The sequence below is a fragment of the Rhinolophus sinicus genome, chromosome 1, assembly GCF_057876585.1.
Source record: "Rhinolophus sinicus isolate RSI-liver-muscle chromosome 1, RSI-T2T, whole genome shotgun sequence".
Classification (NCBI taxonomy): Eukaryota; Metazoa; Chordata; class Mammalia; order Chiroptera; family Rhinolophidae; genus Rhinolophus; species Rhinolophus sinicus.
In genome coordinates this window covers 122,758,785-122,780,473 of record NC_142501.1, presented here as the reverse complement: position 1 = coordinate 122,780,473, position 21,689 = coordinate 122,758,785, and the positions used below count along the sequence as shown (strand labels likewise).

The following is a 21,689-nucleotide window of genomic DNA, read 5'->3' as shown; positions in this document are numbered from 1 at the left end:
CAGGTTTCTGGCTTGGATAAGGGATGCAGGATTGTTGCAGACAGTTGAAGAAGCCATGATAAATTCACACTGGCCAGAAACATAAAGTCAGAGAAGTGACAAAAGATAAAGCTGGAGAGGTTGGCTGGGGCCAGATCAAATTTGGCTATAGGTCAACTTAAGATTTTGTGATGTTATTCTAAGTGAAATGGGAAGCCATGGGGAGCTTTATTGTTTACACCACTTACTCTCAGGGAAGTAAATGAAAATGAAGATTCTGAATAATCCCAGGTCCACCCTGTATGGCTGGGTAGGCTGTGTACTGCACAAATCCAGGGGATGCCACTCACAGAGATCACGATATAAATGGCACTCCTGAAGTTATGCAAAGCACAGCAGCCTTCCTTGATATAGCATGTTATGAGGTTTTCTACTTTGTTTTATGTGAACAAATGTCTTATCTCTCTAGTAAAATAATAAGCATCTCTAGAGCAGAGTTTCTGTTTTATGTGAACAAATGTCTTATCTCTCTAGTAAAATAATAAGCATCTCTAGAGCAGAGTTTCTGTTTTATGTTTATTTTCTATTTCTCAAATTATCTAGCATACTTCTGAATACACAACTGGCTCTTACTGAAAAACTTGTGGTCTTGACTCTAGACACCACCATTCACTTAGCTTTTACTACTCTCAGCACTACATTTTCTCTCATCACAAAGTAGCTCCAATTACACTTAACAATTTTAATAGATTTAAAAAGTTTTATTTCTATAATATTACATTTACATGACTACAAACTTTCTGAAGCAAGTCTCATGACTAAATTTTACAACATGTTCTCATTTTCCTTCACTAGTCGTTTTTTACTTGAAAGTATGTAAGTGTTCCTTTTTGTTCCTTTTTTTCAGAACAAGAATTTACAGGCCTTGTTTTGTTTTCTTGCAGCCTTTATGATTACACACCTCTGGCCACTATTTCTGCATTTGATTAAGATACCATAAATTTTGGTACCGCATATCTGTTTTGTTTTCTATGAAATACATTTTCACTGTCATAACTATCAAGTCAGTTATGATTTTAGATGTTATATCATTTACAACAAAGAGTCTTACAATTTATTAAAAGAGTCAGAATGAATCACAAAAAATGTAGAGTGTTTTTACATAGAATTCCATTATAATGGTAAATAATTCAAGAAACTCTTATGATCAAGAATAATCAAGAATAAATTTTAAATTTATTCTCATTAACTATAATATCTTCTGAATTTTGTTTGGTGATTCATTGTTAACACGGTTGTTTATCAGTGAAGGGCTACCACCCCTGACGTCATTTTTGAGTGGAAAGGGATGAGAGGAAGATGGGACTGAGACCACTGACTCAGAGAAAGTAGCAACTCTTCTAAGAGGGCAAGGAAACACTGTATGTGTGTATGTATTTAATATGCACTGTATAGCATTTACCATTTCCCAATGCAAACTGGCCTATTGCCAGGTTTAGAATGCAAAGGGCACAATCTGCTGAATTCACATTATTCTACCATTAACATTACTGTAGCTGTCTTCTGTGATTACTATACTAAACCAAAATTCCATTCACTCTTCCAGGGCAACTGTCTGTCTCTCCACTAGGTCACAGCCATCACCACCTATATGTGAGATTCGAACTGAGTATGTAAAGCATACAAGTTATAGCAAGTTCAATTTACATTTCACTTTAGATAAAGCAATTGGAACTTACATGTTTATAATTACATGAGGAAATATAAATGGGCTTTTACTATACTTTTCAAATGAACATGTAAGTCCCACATATCCAAGCCTTTATTACCAGCTGAGACCTGTCTCCTGCGCTCCAGAGCCCTACATACCCAAACTGCTTATGTAGTCACTGGCACACAGATGTCCCCACACACTATAACCGCAGTCAACACTGTTAGTGAGGTCGTCAGTATCCTCTTTCTGCACGAATGAATGGCTCTAATGCACCTAAGCAACCAGAAGCCTGGGGTCATCTGGAACTCTCTCCTCACCTGCTCCTACCCCCTTCTATTAAGTCACAAGTCCGGCAGATCTCTTACCCAGTGTGATTGCTAGAGCAAAAATGAATGCCTGGGCTTCCTGATCCTGTTTTAATGTCCTCCGATCTATTCTCCAAACTACTATGAAAATCATCTCTCTAAAACAAAATAGATATCATCATTCCTCTAATTAAAACTCTTCAATGGCTTTCAGACAATTTCAGGATGAGTCCCAACTTCAGATGAGGTCCTTCATAATTAAGGCTGGCATCCTCTAGCCACGGGCTTCCCTCTGCCTTGCCAGATTACCCCAAGAAGCTCCAGCCATACTTAAACATTTGCATTTTCTATCAGGTACACACCACGTTTTCTCTTGCCTCTGTGCCTTTACACATAATGTTCCTGAATGCAGTTTTCCCCTCCCCCTTCTTCATCTGGCTAACTCCTAGGAAATCCTCCTAAAAGACTGCCATGAACAGAGCCCCTCACTCCCAGAGCTTGAGTTAAGTACCCTTCATATGTGCTCCATATGTCTATCTTCAGACATTTACCAAGAGCCAGTACATCTACTCAACAGAAATCCCGAAGTCCTGTCCCCAAAAAACATGGAAGAAAAGTCCTTCACATAAAGTATGACTAAATGCAAAACAAACAGAAGTGTTAAGTACACACTCACATCAATCAACCAATAAATATCAAGTGCTTCCCCTTCCCTGTGCTCTACCTTGTGTGTTCTCAAAATTCCCAGGACATCAGGCAGTCAATCCCATGCCAGCTGACCACCCTGGGCTCTGATGAAGTCTCCTCTGCACTTTCCCTGATCCTGGCAAGGTCTCAGTCCAACAACTCTCTGTGGATTACAACCTCCAGTGGATTACACACTTTTCCCAAGATGCTCTTAACAAGCTTCAGGTTTGATAAGCCTTTTCCTTAGAAACCAGAGGAAGCTGAAAGGTTCTCTAGAGCTCCCAGGCCAGTTTAAGCCCTAAATACACTCCTACTCTATCAAACCTTCAGGTATTTATCAAAGTTAGTCCTCTGCATCTGAAGCTCCCGTAATGGTCCTCAAGGAGACCCCAAAACCAATTATGCACAATTACTGGACAGCCATTGGTACCCAAAGGGCTAAACAGACAATTTGTTTTAACAGTTAACATTGAGGTTTATTAGGAACTCCTAGAACCATTTAGAAATAATTTACTAATATCTACAAGCAGAAAGAGCACAAGGTCAGGCTGCAGCAATTAAGAAACCGGTCTCAGTCCCAGTTTGGCCACTAACTCACTTTGTGACGAGGGCAATTACCTGACCTTTATGGGCTTAAGCATCCACACTGAAGAACATACCTACTCTACCTGCCTGAGCTGTTATAAGAATCTAATTTTGGAAGAGATGTAAAAACACTTAGAAAAATAATTACTCCTTCCTGTATTCTATTTAAATATGTTGAACATCTGCTCTCATCATGCTAGGCATGGAATTTACAGTTAGTGGAGAAAGCAGAAACTAAATCATTACAGTTGTGATAAGTATTATGAAAGAGAAATATTAGGAATAAGAAAAGCATAAATCAGGAGACTTGACTTACTATGAGGCTCAAGGAAGGTGTCCCTGAGGAATCAACATCTAAAGAGCTACAAAGAATGAGTAGAAATTAATTAGACAAAGAAGTGTAGGGAAGTTCTTGTCAGAGGAGCAAAGGCCATGAAAAAACATTCAAAAGTAAAGTGGAATTAGGAAATATTTAACTTTTCAAACATATTTAATGTGTAACATTTAAATTTAACCCACACAATTTGCCATTTCTAAGCACCCCTCTCATAGGCTCATCTACAGGTTGGATTTTTTTTTTAATTGTCCAGTTTGTCCTAAGAAAACAATGAGAACCTAGCTCTCATTATATTATTTTCTATTTATGCATCAAAGCTTAGATAACAAAACAGATAATAGCCAGGTAGGGACTATGGGTTAGAACACAGAATAAAATTCTAAATAATCTTGTTTTAGGACACACTGTTAGGTGCTACAAGTTCAGAATTTTCATAGTTCCCTAGAATATTTTCCACTTAAGCATATGTTAAAAAAAAAACCATCTTTAAAAGTAATTAGTGCTTCAAGTTGATTATCACATTTACAAATAGAAGACTCCTTTTATATTAACAAAGTGCATTAATTTGAATAGCATGATTGGCTAAGTTTTTTCAAGTTGCTCTACTAATTCTCTTTATCCTATGGAACAGTAGTTTTTATAAGAGAATCATGGTACCTTTACCTACCAGGATATATTTTAAATACATTATAAACACCACAGGCTTTTCCTTGTCACAGTAAATTGAGGTAGCAGAACATTAAGCTGAAGATTTTTACACTGCCCCAGAAACATGTAATTTAAAATCATTTTTGTAAACACGTTACTATTTTCTTGAATTCTGAACCCATTAAATTGACTCAACTTGCAAGTTAGCTTTATATAGATGCACATTTAAAATGTCATGCAAACTTTTCTATTTCTACTCTTCTGAAAATGTGCATACCTACTGGTTTGCCATGTTTACTGTTTTACTATAGGTTATACGGAACATATTACAAAGGATTATTTTATATTTTATCCCCACTTTTCTTATAAAAATAGCTGCTTCATAAGCTTATTTTATTTAGCTAAGCAGTTTAAAAATAATTTTCTTGGAGCTTTCATTAACTTATTTCAAAAGAACTCCCAAACAACCCAACACGGGCCTGGTATTCCAATATGCCATAAAACATGTTTCTTATATTTTATAATTAAACAACCACCTTTAATTACTGAAATTCTACAATTGGTAGCAACAAAATATTATTTCTACTATTACAGTCATGTGTTACTAATTATTCAAAGAGGGGAAGTATCAAAATTCATTTTTAAATCTCTGCAAGATATGGTTCAAACATACAAGGTTTGAGGGTGCATAAAGAGACTTTATAACAAACATTAAACTTTTTAATGTTTTTATGTATGCTCTTTTGATTTAGAAGAATAAAATCTCAATGAGAAAAAAAATAACTCTAGGTTATACACACATTGTGCAGTTCTTTCTAGTAATAATTTTCATTAGAAATCAAACTTATTTTTGTCCAAATACTCTAAAGAAGATATCTTGCAAAACTTTGCTTTAGTAATTACTTTAAACTTATTTAATAGGGCAAATTGTCTCATTAGCATAATCAAAAACACAATGAAAAAGAGCAGAGATTTAAAATAAAATAAAACTCCATTGATCATTGTCACCTTTAATGTTCCTTTTGCAGTTAATCAATTCAAAAATTCTTATGTCAGTGAACTATTGACTTATCATGATGCCTATATGGAAATTTTTTTCACTTTATCTTGGATGCAAAACCCTCCCAGATATGCAGAGATTATGTCAGTCAGGAACAAAATGCACTGGTGTCTTAGCTAGCAAAATGAAGTCATTTGGCTAAAAAAAAAAACAAAGAAAAAAACCTTGATCAGAAATATAATTGATGCACACATATGGTGGCTCGTTCACACGCATTTTTAAACCCATGGTGATTGTTTTAGAAAAGAATAAACTAATTTGAATAGTTAATTGACTATTAAAAGAAGTTTTCATAACAAAGTCTTCAGGTTATTTTTTAATATTTTTTATTATTTTTAAAATAATAAATATATTGGAATATTCATTATATGTATCTATTTAAAATAACTAAAGGAGTGCTTAAACTGAATCTAGATAACATGAAGTATGTTAAAGTAAATTTCTCAGGAAGAGCAAAACCTTAGTATTCCATCAAGATATTATTAGTCAAGTGCAGATAACTTCAAAACATTAATTTATATTCCTTTTGTATTCTGTCCCTTCACAAGACAGACCAGAAGTGGAAGTAGGTAGCTATTTAAAATGTCATATCTAAGCCATTTAATACTTTAGTGATCACTTAGCTTAACAGTTTGAATTGATTAAATTCCATAACATATTCTACATTGTACACATATGAGAAGAGAAACCTGCCACTATTATACTAAAACGTGATATTCTGTATCTTAAGTGTTATTTATAGTATCAAATTTGTAATAAATGTCATTTTCCCTTTTAAAAATGTTTTAGTTTAGTTATATATTCTCCAAAAATTAAATATTTGCAAATAGCGAGTGTCCATTCACAAAAACCATTGGGTAGAACTCAGAGGGGAAAAAAATCCAAACACTAAGTGCATTCTAAAAATGTAACACTGCTCTAATAAACTTTAATCAGTATATATACTAACAGTGTGTCCAACACTGTTCTGAGTACTTTGAGGACTACACTTTGCCTGCATACACGCACATACACACATACAGAAGAAAATTAATCCACGTGAAATAATTGCAGAACAAAATATTATCAACTTTGAAATAACAAAATTTTTGAAATAAAGAACAGATTAGTGGTTGCCCAGTGTTAGGGACTAGAGGGAGGTGGGTGTGGTTATGAAAGAGCAACATACGGCATGCTCATGGTGATGAGTTCTGTATCTTGTTAGGGTGGTGATACATACACACAGAATAAAACTGTATAGCACGCATGCACACGCACACATAAGTACAAATAAAACTGGGGAAACCTACATTAAATCAATGGATTTTATCAGTGCTGACACCCTGGTTGTGACGTCACACTACAGTTTGGAAGTACACGGGGTCCTGCATTGTTTCTTACAAATATATGTCAATCTACAGTTATCTCAAAATAAAAAGATTTGAAAAATGATTGTAAAATACACTTTCTCAATTCTAAATACCCCAAATAAAAACCCTGACCCCAAATAAAACCACACAAAAATATTACCATGTCGGTGCAGTAGTAATTACCCTCCAAAAATGAAAATATCCCTGACCCCAAATAAAAACACACAAAAATATTACCATGTCGGTGCAGTAGTAATTACCCTCCAAAAATGAAAAAACAAAAAACTAGAGTAACCATTATGTCTTCTTGCCCTGTCCATATGTTCTTAATTTTCTTTTAATTTCATGTAAATTCAAATGCGTTTTAAAGATCATATCCTATCATTAAAGGTTTCTCAAGACACAGTAGTGTTAAAATGCTATCTTACTTTAAGTTCAGATGGTGGAGGAATTGAGAGAGAGAGAGAGAGAGAGAGAGAGAGAGAGAGAGAGAGAGAGAGAGAGACCTTATCATCTCTCTTTATGTTAACAGATAAGAAGTGAATCACACACACTCTCTTCCTCTCTCTATAGAGTCTGCTGAGTTCGGACTGAAGGGTAAAATGAGAACACCAGAAGGGTATCTCAAAACTAGGTCTTTACCTACGCTGAATCTCTTGGAAAATATTCAAGCATATCATTGCTCTTTCACTACTGCAAAACGAGAAATTATGTGGCAACCGCTCTGGAATTCCTTTGGTGTGAAGAAGTCGAAGGTGATCAAAGGCAGGATGACATGCAAAGGCACCCGGATAAAATAGGTCTGATTAGGGTAGATTCCCATTCACGTAAAATGACTTCCAGGCAATTCGTTTGGCTTTGACTTTCAACCGACACTTTTCTGGTTGCCATAAACATGGAAATAGGGACCCATGTGGAAGTTTAACCCTCTCGGCCTCACCCCTAAAGTCCCGCTAAAGAGGCTGAATGCTTCTACTGCCCTCACCGAGGACTGGAAGAATTTAGGGACGCGGTCCTCCAGTCCCCATCCTCCTCCTCCCCAAAAGCTCAGCAGACAGAGGAGCGCAGACGGGGAAGGGAGGCGGGGTAAGGAGAGCGTGGAGGGGCGGACCGGGACGCTGGGCGATGAGGCGGCAGGGGTACCGGTGAGGGGCGAGGCAGGGCCAAGGACCCGGGGCGACCAGGGACTCGAAATGCAGGGCGAGGCGAAGGCACCAGGTCACACGGTGCCGGGTGTGAGAGGCGACGCGAGTTCGGGGTGAGGGCTCACCCACGTTCTGCAGGGTCTCGATGTTTTGGGGTCTGGTCGCCAGCTCTGCCACCATCTGCACGAACTGGGTCCGGGCTTTCTGGTACTGCTCGAACACTGCAGGGAGAGACACGGTGGAGAGGCCGCCCGGCGGTCCCCAGCTCCCGCCGCCAGCCGTCGGGGCGCCCGCCCCGGGCCCTACCTTGCACCACCTGCCTCTGACTCATGGCGCCCGCAGCTCTCCGCCGGCCACGACCTCCGTGGCGACGCTGTTCTTGTGCGCCCGGCCAGCGAGTCGCGGAAGGGGCGACTGCGGAGGCCACTCGGCCTCCAATGGCAAACTGTCCTCTGTGTACCTGCGTCTCCCAGGCAACCGACGGGAACCGCCACGCGGCGGTCTCGCTGCAACGGTGAGTCCGGGCGTGACGTCACGGTCTCAGGGCCCCGCGCCCGCTAGGATGACCGCCCCGGGGGGACTCCGCCTGCAGGGGCGCCGCCGACGTGCCAAACGCGCCCAGCCGGTGCACGAGTTCTGCACCGTCGGGTGTCACTATCCTGCTGGTTCGGACGTCCGCCCGCAGGACAGGTTCTTTACAAAGGGACCCCAGACCCTTGTAGCTGCCTGACTGCGCGCAAGCCGTCCGGGCCGCGGCGCCCCACGCGCTGGGAGAACCCGGTGGAAGTGCGGCGAGACAAGGAAACTGCGCAATGAAGTCGTGTTGGCTTCGACGGTCAGGAGAGATCTTGTGTGTGGCCTTGTGCAATCTCATACATTACCGTCAATGAAACCTTCGAGTCACATGTTTTCCCCTGTGGTCCAGCTTTTATAGACCTGGCATTTCGGGTTTCGGGAGTCCTGGAGCGTCACGACAACCATGTTCATACACTTAGTTATATTGTATCGAAAGCATTTAATAAGCACTCCTAGAGCTTCAGCAAGAGAAGCAGACGAGGAAACAATATGATTAATGTCCTATCTTTACCGACTTTCTCCTGTTACTACTAGGTTTGCTGTGTACTCACTTTTATGTGATTTTCAAACATTTTGCTCCTAGCTGAATTTGCTCCTAGCTGAATTTTAAAAATTAAAGCTTTATATGTGGTAATGAGATATTAACATCCACATTTTAAAATCTGTTCTTGATGTAAATCAAAGTGAAATGTGTGTGTGTGTGTGTGTGTGTGTGTGTGTGTATACATATTCCTCCAATGGGTATATTTGTCTTCTAAATTTAGGCTTCATTTTGTTGCTGAATGACATTTTTAAAAGAAAGGGAGAGAGAATCTTTACCTGGAAAGTCTTAATTCAAATTATCTTAAGCGGACTTCCCTAGCGTATATACCTTTAACTCTACCCAGTCTCATTTAACAAAAATTAACTACTCAGTCTATCGCTGGTTTCTAGCTTCCCTAAAAACAGTATACCAAACGTTTCAATGACAGGTGTCAATGTTAAATGTTTCTCCATCAGAAACTACAAGTTCACCAGGTGTGGTGTAAGTAGCCACATCTGCTGCTGAGTAGTGCCGAGACAGGAAACCTCTTGATTATCTCATCTTCAATAGAAGGGAACATGCAAACTTAGCTGGTTCTCATATCTGGGTGAGTCCTATGAAATAATCTTGGAGATCTCACTCTGACTTGAGCTCTCTAATAAAGTCCTGATATTTTGTGGAGCCCCAAATAGTAGGAGAATGGACCCGCAATCAGAGAGAGCAGTAAGTGTGTTCAGGCGGATCCCTGCTACCCTGAGAGCAGGTGCCTGTCTTTTGCTCCATCCAGTTCAGAAGCCAGTGATACCTACAGTCCCTTTACTTAACTCTAAGGCATAAGTTTCTCAATGATCTCCATGTTTCCCTAAGGTAACAGGTCCTTTAAAATTAAAGTTTTTGTGTGTTCCCATTTCTTTAGAGATGTGGGGGAAAACAGATTGAGCAAATAATTAAAATTGCAAATAAACCTTCATTGTAATTTTGTTTTCAGTTCCTTGTTGCATTATGAAAAAAAAATCCCCTTAAAACTAAAATGTTCCCTAATTGGTTTCAGTCCTTAAACAATTCAAACTCCCAAGCTACAACAGCTTCCATTTTTAGTAATTGTTTTACTATGTATTTTCTACTTTAAAAGTGTTGAGGTAAGAGCTCATTGGTGGGGGAAAAGGTCTAAACCTATAAATGTAAGTCTATTTATGGAATGCTACAAAGTTTGAAAACTTAAAATTGAATGCTACCTAAATTACTTTTAACTATAGAGTCTGAGGATCATTAACAACATCTATGGGTTAAATTGTATTGTTCTTGATAAAACACAATATAGGATTCCTAATTTATATCTGGAATTGGACATGTTAAAGAAACTAGATCCTTGCTCTTTATTCTGTATTTCCTTTTTAGAAGTATTTAAAATTAAATGGATAAATGTAACAGAATGATCATAATATACATATAAATGAATTGTTAGTAATTCTAATATAAAATATGGCAACAGATTACTTTTACTGACAAGAAATCCAATCTATATTTTCTGACACACCTTTCAATTTCCTAACTTTAAAATAAAATGCCATTATGTTTTACAGAGTTATCACATTTATACTCCTAACAGTTAAGCAGTAAGAAAGAAAACTATATAAAGGGATATGTCAGGGTTTTGTTAGTGCTATTTAAGAATACTTAAAGTTCTTAAAGTACCAGCTGAATTTAAATATAGATATACAATGTACTTGACATATTATACATTTGATTGAGAATGAAACATATCTGAACAACTTGTAAAAATGTTTCCAGGAAAGATTTGTTTGGAAGACTTTGACTCTTTTGTAAATAGCTAATCATGTGTAACTTCAAAATCATCTTTGCCTTCAATCCTTTTATGTATGAAAATGAGACTCAAGATGATGTCAGTATAAAGCCAATTTTAAAATCCTGTTCTGTTTCTCTTTAAAAATCAGCTTTGGAAATTCAGAAAATCTCATTATTATGGGTATATATTTTACACATGCCTAAAAAAAACTTTGTTAATTTTAACATACATATGATTTTTCCTTTGCTCCTAGCTGAATTTTAAAAATTAAGGCTTTATATGTGGTGATGAGATATTAACATCCACATTTTAAAATCTGTTCTTGATGTAAATCAAAGTGAAATGTGTGTGTGTGTACATGTTCCTCCAAGTGAAACACATATTAAATTATCAGTATGTGCCAGACACTTTGCTAATAACAGAATATGCCTGTCTTCTAGCACATGATAGCTAATGGGAAATAGACATGTAAATAAAGTATTCATTCAACCAGCGTATACTGCAGCCTGCCCTGTTTTAAAGGCTTTGATTGCTCTAAGAACGGAAAGTGCTTTGGGAGCAAAGACGAGGGACTTAGGGTAACCTATATGAAGAGATGAGACTACCTAGAACATCACTTAAATAATCTTGGTTTTAAGAAAAATTAGCTGAGTTTTTTTGTAGATGTGAAATCTCCTTCCATCCTCCCCCAAAGAAGTAAAACATAGTGTTAGCATTTAAATAGGCGTTCATTTGGCAATTGCTTGTAATTGTTCAAGTTATGAGAACACAATCTAAAATTTTGCCAACACCAAATCTAAAATTACTGAAATAACTCCATATTTACATACTTGAATTAAAAACAAAGGCATTACATACCCTATAATCAAGTTATTGGACTCAAAATAGTATCTATAATGAGGAAAGCAAACATATGACATCTTAAATGTTGCATTGTCCCTCTTTTGGGAAAAACGTCTGAGCAGACCATACAAATTGTTTCATGAAGTTTATTAACAGGTCAGGAGATACTCGGACACTTCCATCTAGGAAGGAACGATTAACATTTCTATGCTTGAGTTGTGTTTGTATCTTATTTCCAATTCTTTGCTTTTTAAGCCTTTTTAAGTTCAACTCTTTACAATTTAAAGTTTTTACGTTTCTTTTAGTGTTAAGGCTAATAAAATGTTAACATGGCAGTGATTTAGCTGGCCCCACAGTTCTGAAGGTAAACCTGTACATGGCTTCCTTTTCCACTAATTCAGTGGATGCAGAGATTGAACGCATCTTTCCCACTCCCAAAGTAAACTGTCATTAGGGGGATTCTGCATACGAATAATTTCACCTCCAAAGGAACCATACAACATAAAGTGAATGATACTAAAAATTGATGCTTCTAAAGTAGAAGTCTGAAATACAGCATAACATTTTCTAAGACAATGGGGCACTAATAAAAAATATTATTTCTACTTGGAGTGTGTGTGTGTGTGTGTGTGTGTTGAATATCTTCTTTCTAAAGACTTACGTGGGTATTCCTTAAAAATTGTACCCAAACTCTCCGATCACCAGATAGAAACCTCTAAGCGCCCTGCCACGGAAGTCCGTCAGTCACTCCTCAGCACCGCCCAGACCCACCACCCCTTTAGAATCTTGGCGTTGTTGGACTTGTCTCCGAGATGGTGGGTACTATTCCTTCCTCCCTTTTTCATCAGTACAGGACACGAGACAAAGATGGGAGGTGCCACAGAGGAAACTTTCGACCTCTAGAGCCCACCAAGCCCGCACCCGGGCCACGACCGCGGAGGACGAGGCCCGCACAGGTGCGAGTCCTGCCATCCCCGAACGGAAGGTTCTACGCCGACGCCGCAAGTGACACAAGGGAGGGTCCCCGCGTGTCGTGGGCGCGGGATTCCCGGGTCCACGGCGCTGGCCCTGGCAGACGACTGCATTCACGGGAGGGGCTGGGGTCCGAGAGGAAGGGAAGGGTGTCGTCCTCCCGGACGTCCACGGCTTTTCCTTTATCCCGAAGTTTCTAGAACTTCAAGGAGCACCTCCGCGCTCTCCGCGCACTTTCTAGCGGGAGAGGGGCGCCGGATATAGGCTGGGCCTGGGGTCAGGCTGTGGTTTGGGTTAAAAGCCCACGAGGCCCCCGCCGCCAGTCGCTGGGCCAGGCCGAAAAGAGGGCGCGGGGGAGGCAGGGCCGGCGGCGCGGGAGGGAGGGAGGGAGGGAGGAGCGGGGGCGCGCGGCCCGAGGGCCCGAGTGCGGAAGCGCGGCGCAGGCTCGGCCGGCGGCCTCCCTCCCGCGGGGGCGGCCTCCAGGGGCGGGCGGGGGGCGCGGCGCCCGAGGTGCGGGCGAGCGGGGGCGGTCCCTCTGCGGCTACCGCGCAGCTGCCCGGGGCCGCGGCTCCCGCAGCGCCGGCGTCTGCCGGGGTGGGGGCGGGGGCGAGGTGAAGGAGGCCTCTGTCCTTTCGCTTTGGTTTCGCGGCCAGGCCTGTGCAGGAACCTCGCCCCGCGCGGGCCGCCGCGGAGAGGTCCTGGCCCGAGCCTGGCCGCGGTGCCGCTGACCCGTGGGCCAGGGAGCCGTGCGGCTGACCCGCAGGGGCGCGCCTGGAGCGGGCGGAGACCGGAACCCGGGAGCTGAGGCCCCGAAGCGCTGGCGCAGCCAGAAAAAGCAGCCACGGCCGCTCCGTTCGGCCCTGGTTCCCCTGACTTGCTCCTCTCGGGACTTATAAAGCGAGAGCTCCGTTGAGTGAGAAGGAACGGGGGCGTAGACACACTCCAGACGCTCTTTGCCCCGAGTGGGGTGTGGGAACCCTGCACCACCTCATCAGCCAGTTCCCTGTACCCAGCAGCACAGGCCGGATCCCAAACGCTGGGTGAGCAGCCAAAAGCTGATTTAAAAAAAAGAAAAAAAGCTGCACCTCATTGCGCATGTGCGAGTTTCATTTTTTTACGTCATTTCGCTTTATCAAGTCCCAAGCCAAAAGTTCTTGCTTATTGATTACTCTGAAGAATAATCGACTGTATGCTCTGACTCCTAGAAAATACTGCGAAAGTAGAGAGAGAAGGTTGTCAAGATTTCTGCTTTTACAAAACTATCCATTCTGCGTGTCCCCACAGAGATTAAAGCAGAGAGTGAGTTCTGCTAACGTGCAGAGTAGACTGTAATACGCGGTAGCACAGCATCTCCTTCTTTAAGAGGAGATACTTGCACTACAGTTTGCAACTCCAACTCCTGTCATTTTTTGATATTTCAGAGGAAACATCTGACTGAATACTGCTAAAGCTGGATTACTTTAATTTGCCTCCTACTCCAGCGTTAACCCATATTTATTTTTTAAAGTGGAAAATAAAGGTACTTTATATGAAAGAATAAATTTTTTCCTTATATGAAAAACATAAAAAAAAGATTAATGACCACCTGTTAGAAGAAATACCTTTCCCCATTAGTAAAACAGGAAATGAATTATAAAGAAGTGCTTTTCTAGGAATGCTTTTTTCCTGGTGAAATAATACCTAATCGCTTATCATTTTAATTATAACTCAAGGGTAAAGGTCTTGGAAGTTTACAAATAATGCCGGTATGTTTATAGTCAAATCCTAAAGAAAAGCAAACTTACAGACTTTTGGTTTAAAGAGTGCCTTGCAATACCAAGTACACCAAATGGGGACAGTGAAGATAGAGACTTCTTGTAGCAGTTGGATTCTAAAAAATTGATTTTTATTAATGTGATGCTTAAGCACAGTACTCTATATGTATGGCAAATATTTAAGTGATACAAGTAACTGGTATCAGTTATCTTTCTGGGAAAGGGTATTCCCAGAACCCATTGCAGACCATGATAATATAGTAGACTTGTGATGCACTAGAGTCTCTTTTTATGTTTAGAGAGCCTATATGAATTGTGTATATTAAAGTTCATGAAAATGCATTTTCTTAAATCTTTTTTTAAAGGTTGCTTATATCATTCTATTGTAAATTTACTTTATTGTAATGAATTTCCTTAAAAGTGTTCTCCAAAGGGACAAAAATTTTAATAGGTGAATAACTTAAGCAGAATGATCATTTGCTAAAATTGAGTGGGGTCCATCGGATCTCATTACCTCTTTTTCTTTAGAAAATAAGGGGATAGTTTGAAGAGAACCCAAGTTAAAATATTTTAAGAAAATTGTCATGAGGCATATTTAGAAAGAAACAGCTGGTAAACACATTTTCCCAAGCAAGCTCTGAGTTCTTCAGTTACACTAGAAAACAAACTAATGAATCATGTTCAAAGCAAAAACATTCTCCTGAGTTAATTACTGATAACATTAATTTTCTGATTCATGAACAGCTAGATGCTTTCTAAACATTACTCTCTTGCCAGTACAGTTTATACTTCAGTGTTTTGGAAGTGTGTTTATTGAACTCAGGAGTTTTGTTGAGGAAGTTGGAAAGGAGTCAAAAATTGCATGGTAAGATTCTATAGAAATGTAACCAATTCCAATAAAAAGTCCTCTGTATGGAAGTACATTATAGAAATGACGTGGTTGTCAGACCTAATTGCTTGGCTTTTGAGTACTCAGAAGAAATTCTACAGCCTTAGGGGTGTAGACTCAAAAGCAGTAGCATTTCTGGTTTCAGTTTAAATAAAACAATGAAATCCATCATTATTCAAGTCAATAGCGATAATTCACATGAATATGAATGCACTTTGATCTTATCCTTCAATTCATTGAAAGACAGTAGTAATGAAAAAAGGAAGATAATCTCTTTAACTTGGTCCAAAGCAAGTTGTTGGAGCTTTTCTTTCTTGAAAGACCATAGAAAGGAACTTTTCACTAAAGCCTTGCTTTCCTATTTTTAAGGTGGTGGTGGGGGTGTGGGGGCAAGCTACAGGTCATTATGTTGCCTCCAGGAACCAAGTTGTGCTAACTTTCTTCTTTGAAATAAACTGTCTTATGTAGTAACTTGACATTTTTGTGAATCTTAAAGTTGAACCCGTTTTAAAACATCATACTTAAGAGTCATTTTAGGAGGCAGTTGATTTGAATTTACCATCAGATATGATTAAGACATATTAACTACTTTCAATATGTTTTAAAGTTTATTTCAATTAAATGGGATATTTCAAGATGCATCATCTTATTAGATTTGCAATATTCAATACTAGCCCCTTAAGCATTCCTGTTGAACTGTATATAGATAGACCATGTCTGTGGTCTATGAAAGTATGAAAGTCACATTAAATCTCAACTTACTTATGGCTATTAACCAGTTTTCAAACACTTTTGGTGGGAAAATGACAAAGTTACAAATTCTTTTATACAATTTATCATTCTTAGAATTCTGGAAACATCTGTCAGATATTTTTTAGTATAATCTACCACATTTGAAATAAAATGAGGTAAAAATAAGCATGAACAAGGATATCTGATTATTGCCACTAGCCTGGAAAGCTTTAGCTTTCCACTGAGTTCATTAAAGATATCCAAGCTCGATAGTAGTAAGTTTTTTTTCTAATTAGGGTTGTTGAACTTTTGAAATCTTCTGGAAATTCAACAAATATTTGTTGAGCTATGTTAAAAGGACTCCGGAGCATACAAAGATAAATAAAACAGGTGCTTGTCCTCAAGGAGCTTTAAACTTAGGAATTTCAGCACATCTGTAACTTACATGAAATTTCCATCCATGAAGAACACTCAACTAAATAACTGTTCAAAGCCAGGACAATTATGGACAATTATTAAGAGCAAATAAATTTGGCAGTGCACATATTTCCGGAGTTATCCTACTCGCTAAATAAAAGACTTTGCTGTGTACCTTGAAGAGTTCTCTTAAATAAAAACCTGTTTAAAACACTAACAAGAGTTCTCTCAAAAATTAAATCAGTGTCCTAGAACCACAAAGAATAGAAAAGGCAAAGAGACTCGTAAGGGTTAACGTCAATCATTTTCTTTGTGTATCAAACCACTCAGTCCACACTGCCAAGGGGTGATGTGGTTCATCAAATAAAATGAAGGGGTGGGGCAAGTGCTCCGTACACTTATGTATAAAAAGAATAAGTATCTGTATGCAATATTTGAGCTAACACGAAAGGTATGTTATGGACTCTGTGCAAAATATTCGTGGTAGACAAAGAAGAGGGAAGATAGCGTTTGCCTGTGGCTCTAACCCAGAGGAAAGCCACTATTACCAACAGCAGACACAACCTTAAGCTCTTCTTTGTGTGGATGTTATCAGAAAGGGAGTGGGCATCGGGGCTTGGCTTCTTTCTTTGCCACCATCCTTGTTTCTGATGTCAAGAAAAGCTTTCTAGTGGACTGGCCATTGACAAAGAATTTCGGTTCAAGGTGGAGACGAGGGTACCTGGGGCTGGGACTAAGGAAAGGTCCCCTCTCTCGGGGGCTCAGGTGCCTGATCAGTGCGGCGCGCGCAGCAGTGTGCGCTCCCAGCTCCCCTATTGTTTGCGTGGGGGCAGGGCCAAGCCGAGTAGCTGGCTTTTGAGCAGAGCTAAGGGTCGGGTCCTGGAAGACGAGCACCCAGGGCGGGGGCGAGAGATGTCAGCAAGGGCCACCCTCAGAGTTGTAAATGCTCGATCCTGGTACCGGCGGCGGCGGCGGCGGCGGCGGCGGCGGCAGCTGCGGCGGCGGCGGCGACCCGGGCTGCAAATCGCCGTCGTGTGGTTGCTACTAGCAACCGAGCCTCCGCCGAGCGCGCAGCCCCGCAGCCCCGCAGCCCCTGGAAGGAAGGTGGCAAGGGAAAGCGGCTGAGGCGCCGTGGCCGCGCGGGCTCCGCCGCCCGCGGGGCTCTCACTCACGCCCGTGCCCTGTGGTCCCTTCCAGCCTTGACCGCAGTTGTGCCACACGAAGGGCCAAAGGGCTCCCGGGTTGGGGGTGTCGCTGCCTCCGGAGCGCCAAATTACTGGAGCCCTCCATGAATGCAACATGGCAGCTGGGGCTCGAAGACTGAGTTCATTCAGTCTGCGGAGGAAGCAAGGGCCGTGGACCCCGCAGAGCGCCCGCCGGCTCCTTTCCAGACCAAGAGTCCGCCCTGCTCCCCCCCACCCCCGACTGGGAGCCCGGCAGCCGCTTGCGTGAACCCGCCTCACCCTCACCCCTCAGCCCTTTGTTCTGCATTCAGTAGGCACCTCACTCCTCCGGGGCTTTTCATGAATACCCTCGAAGACTCAGCGATCGGGGTAGGACACCTAGCACTGCACAGAGTTGTCTAGCGTTCCTAGTCTCAGGAGGGCTCCGGGCAAAGCTGGGAGCGCGAGTGAGGGATCCCCACCCGCCGCTCCCAGAGGAGCCGCCTCTCGTCGGGGTGCCTCCAGCCCGCAAGGCCCAGGTCGCGGTTTCCCCGCCTCCCAGCTGAGAGGTGTGAGGCGGGAGACCCGGGCGGAGACGCGGGCGGGCGAAGAGACAATGCCCATCACGACCCCAAGGAAATGAGATTCTCCTCACTGGGGAAATCTGCGGACTCGGAATCGCCCTAGCCTCGGAGAAACGGGGGAAAAATACCCCGTTAGGTCTGTGCTGGGCTCTACCGCGCGAGGCTGGTGTCGCCCCGAGGAAAGGTCTCCCCACCCGAGTCGAGGGGCGAGCCGAGCCGCGGAGCCTTCTACGGGATTGTGGGAGGGGTTCACCGTTGGGGGTAGGGGGGACCTAAGGGGAAATTTACAGTTTTAAAAACGGCGGTTTAAAAAGGATCGTGCCACGTAGACGAGCCAGTTGTGACGTTCAGCACAACGTGCTACTGAAATACCGAAATCCGCCACCAAATGGCGGCTCCTGCAGTCGGCTGCACTGATAAAGAGGACTCGCCCGGCGTCGCCCATTTTAGGCCGTTTTCACTTCTCCGCCGTTACCCCGACCCTCCTCCCCAAGTCGTTCCTCCCTCTCCTGGTTTTTGGGTGCACGTGGGACTCCTGGGTCAGAGAGGCGTTTATACCATGGGGATCAGGCAAGCGCGGGCTCTACAGGAAGCCAGCTGTGTCCCCGCGGCTTTCGGAAGCGACATCCCAACCCTGGACCTCCCGTTCCTCTGCCCCGCCAGGGTCGTGAGGGCGCCGGGGTTGTGAGAGTGCCGGACCTCCCAGGTTCGCTCTGCCCTGAGACCCATTTAGGCGCCGCCTTTGGGTCCTGTCGCTCAGCCACCCCCTCCTGCACACTGTCACCCGGTCAAGTTTTCTCCGCAGGGGATTACAGCCTGTTCTATCCCTCAAACAAGCTCAACTGGAGGACCTTCTCCCATGGGCCTTTCCAGTCACTGCCCACGAAGTGCAGCCATCGGGAACCCTCAACATGGCAGTTTTATATTTTGTTATTTAGTTTAGTCTATCCACCAAAACCCCCAACTCCAAGGACACTTCGTTATTGAAGGGGAAAGGGCAGAGGATTTGAGCGAGGCGATTATCTGGAATGGCCCATCAAGAATGAGGTTCTCTGGGCTTTGCAGGTGAAGCCGCTGCCTGCCCGGCAGGGGTCGGTTTTCTGAGGGCGTCGAGCACAAGGCCCGGGGGCCGGTCGCCCCCGCCTCGGCAGCAGGGCGGACCCGCTGGTGTCTCGCCGGGTGGAAAAGCCTTCAGCCAGAGGAGGGCCACCTTATGAGGCCACGCGCACCTCGCTGTTGCCGCCGATCGCCACAGGCTCCGACTTTGGAGAAACGATTTCGTTTCCCTGCCAGACAAGCCTCGCAGGGTCTGAGAATCTTGCTTTCAAATTTGGCGGGATGCGAATCCACCGAGCCGAGCGCCGCGCGAGGCGAGCGGCGCAGGCGCAAAATGGCCTCCTGATGCTCGGCTGCCCAGGCTCGCGCAGGGCCAGGCCGAACCCCCGCGGCGTGAAGGATCGGATCACCGAGGTCTGAGCTGTGGCTCTTTGCACTCGCCGGAGAGCTGCTAGTTAAAAATAAGGACGGGGAAAAGGTCCTTTCCTCCTAACGTGTCCTTTTGGAAGCCAGTGCTTTCTGGAAAGGAAGGTCACTTTCTCCAGGCGGGCATCCTGTGCTTTTTCCACCAGGCACCAGAACATAAAAAGCCTCCTTTTTTTTTTTTTTTTTTTTTTTTGAAAGCCGTTGGTCTGGTTAGCCTCGGCCCCAGCCCCCCCACCTCTCTCCACGCCCCCACTCCCCCCAACTCCGGCTTTATCTTCCTAGCCGCGCAGTGAGCACCTGTCTTCGGCTTTGTCTTTCACTCTTGGAGGTATTGAGACTTAAGACTAGTCCGTGGACAGACTTCTTTATCTCCAGTGACCTCTTTATCCATCGCTGTAATGTTTTCATTCCTTCCATCCCAATTTCGACGTGTTTCTCGAGTACCCTGGTCCTTACAAGTCCTTCTCTTAACTTGGGTTCTAGCTAAGTTACGACAGAGCGTTGGAGAGTGCCGAATCGATACTTAGAAATTACGTTCTCTGTGAAGTTTGGATATTGTGATGACATCCAACAATCAGAACAAGAAGTAGTATTTGTGCTGAAATGGTGATTCTGAGGGAACAACACCTACTATTTTGGGGAGTTCCTTTGATAGTCTCTGGAAGGAAGAATATTTTAAGACAAGAGTTAAAAGAATGGGAGTAATTTAACTCGTTCACTGAAAGTTTTTATTGAGTGTCTACTATTTATTTGAAGGGTTAAAAGAGACTTCGGGATGAGTTTTCTACGTGCACTTGAACTTCTTCAGAAAACCCACAGGATCTTAGAGTAGCCCTTCCAGGGATAAATACCTTTTGATGCCGACGACTTGATGAAGACAAAAGTTGATAGTGAAGTCTTTATGAGACCTCTAGAAATTGCACACTAAGAAAAAGAAACTGGTGCAAATAAAGGAAATCCGTTTCAAGAACCAAAAGAAGAAAAGACGTTAAAAAAATTAACTACGGAAACAGGAAACACTCTACTGTGTAAACATTTTCGGAGACTTTCATAATCACAACTGGACGATCTTGAAAATCTACAGGCTCAAGGTCTTCGCGTGGTATTTCCCAAGTCTGATTTACTGGGAGGCTCCAATAGGCGACTTTCTCTTCCTTGTAAAGGACCCGTCCATATGAATTCTGTGGTACCAGTTTAGTTGAAGGTTTTATCTTGGAGGAGTTAGAATTTTTTTTTAGAGTGAATCACCTGTTGTACTGTTAATTTTATACTTGAAGAAACATCCTCAAATGAAATGACATTATCTAACCCAAGAGTCTTATTCTGGAACTGCGTTCTGTGCTTTTTGCACCATTAAATGTCTTTAAAAGTATATGTTTTTTTTAAATGTTCATTTTAAGTGTAATTTAGACCTTTGGTTTTGGATAAAATGTGAGTTAGACTGTATGGGGGAAGCACTAAACTAAATCAGAATTTCCAACTGTCATTCCAGCAGTAATGAAAAGAAAAATATATATATATTTATCAAACCTTTAAAATATAAAGAAAAATGAGAAAAATAAAACTTCCATCACCCCAGGATTCTGAGACTAGGTTACCTATATAAATTGTTTCTAAAAGTAAAATCCGATCCCCTCAAAAAATTACCATAAGCTATTTTTTAAAAACCAAACATATTCATATCTTGTTGGCCAGTGCAAGTAGTATGTTACATGGGTTCCTATTAAATTCCTATTAATATTTCGTATCAAAATTTTATCTTGGTAGGCCTATAGGAGTGTAACAAAAAGACTTTCACAAATGAACTGAAACTCCAAATATTGGGAAAAGAGTAAGAGGAAAAAATGAAGAAAATCCCGTACCAGTTTACTCTGCCTGTTGCATACCTCCAGAGATCCCAACATTTGCACACACGATCGGACGTGGCAACAAGCAAAACGGTTGGTAGGTTAAGTCAACTAACTGTAGGCAACTTTTTTTTTTCAACTTAGTCCAATTAACGGCCGGCAATTTTAAAAGCACAAAGTACTTGTAAAGTAGTATGCAAGTGTAAAGCCAAGACGGATCACTATTTACACAACAGCAACCAGCCTCATTCTTTCTGCATTTAAGCTAAAATCTGTGAAACCAATTTAGGC

The 21,689-nt window shown here is 42.2% G+C and overlaps 1 protein-coding gene across 1 annotated transcript in view; it reads right to left on the bottom strand.

The window, feature by feature from the left end:
* LOC109439355 (sperm-associated antigen 6-like) overlaps positions 1-8,878 on the bottom strand; it is a 60,413-nt gene extending 51,535 nt beyond the window's left edge. The window contains 2 exon segments of the mRNA XM_088793870.1: positions 7,935-8,030; positions 8,116-8,878. Coding sequence (XP_088649996.1) covers positions 7,935-8,030; positions 8,116-8,140 — 121 coding nt within the window. The 5' untranslated portion in view covers positions 8,141-8,878.
* Positions 8,879-21,689: the final 12,811 nt, after the last annotated feature.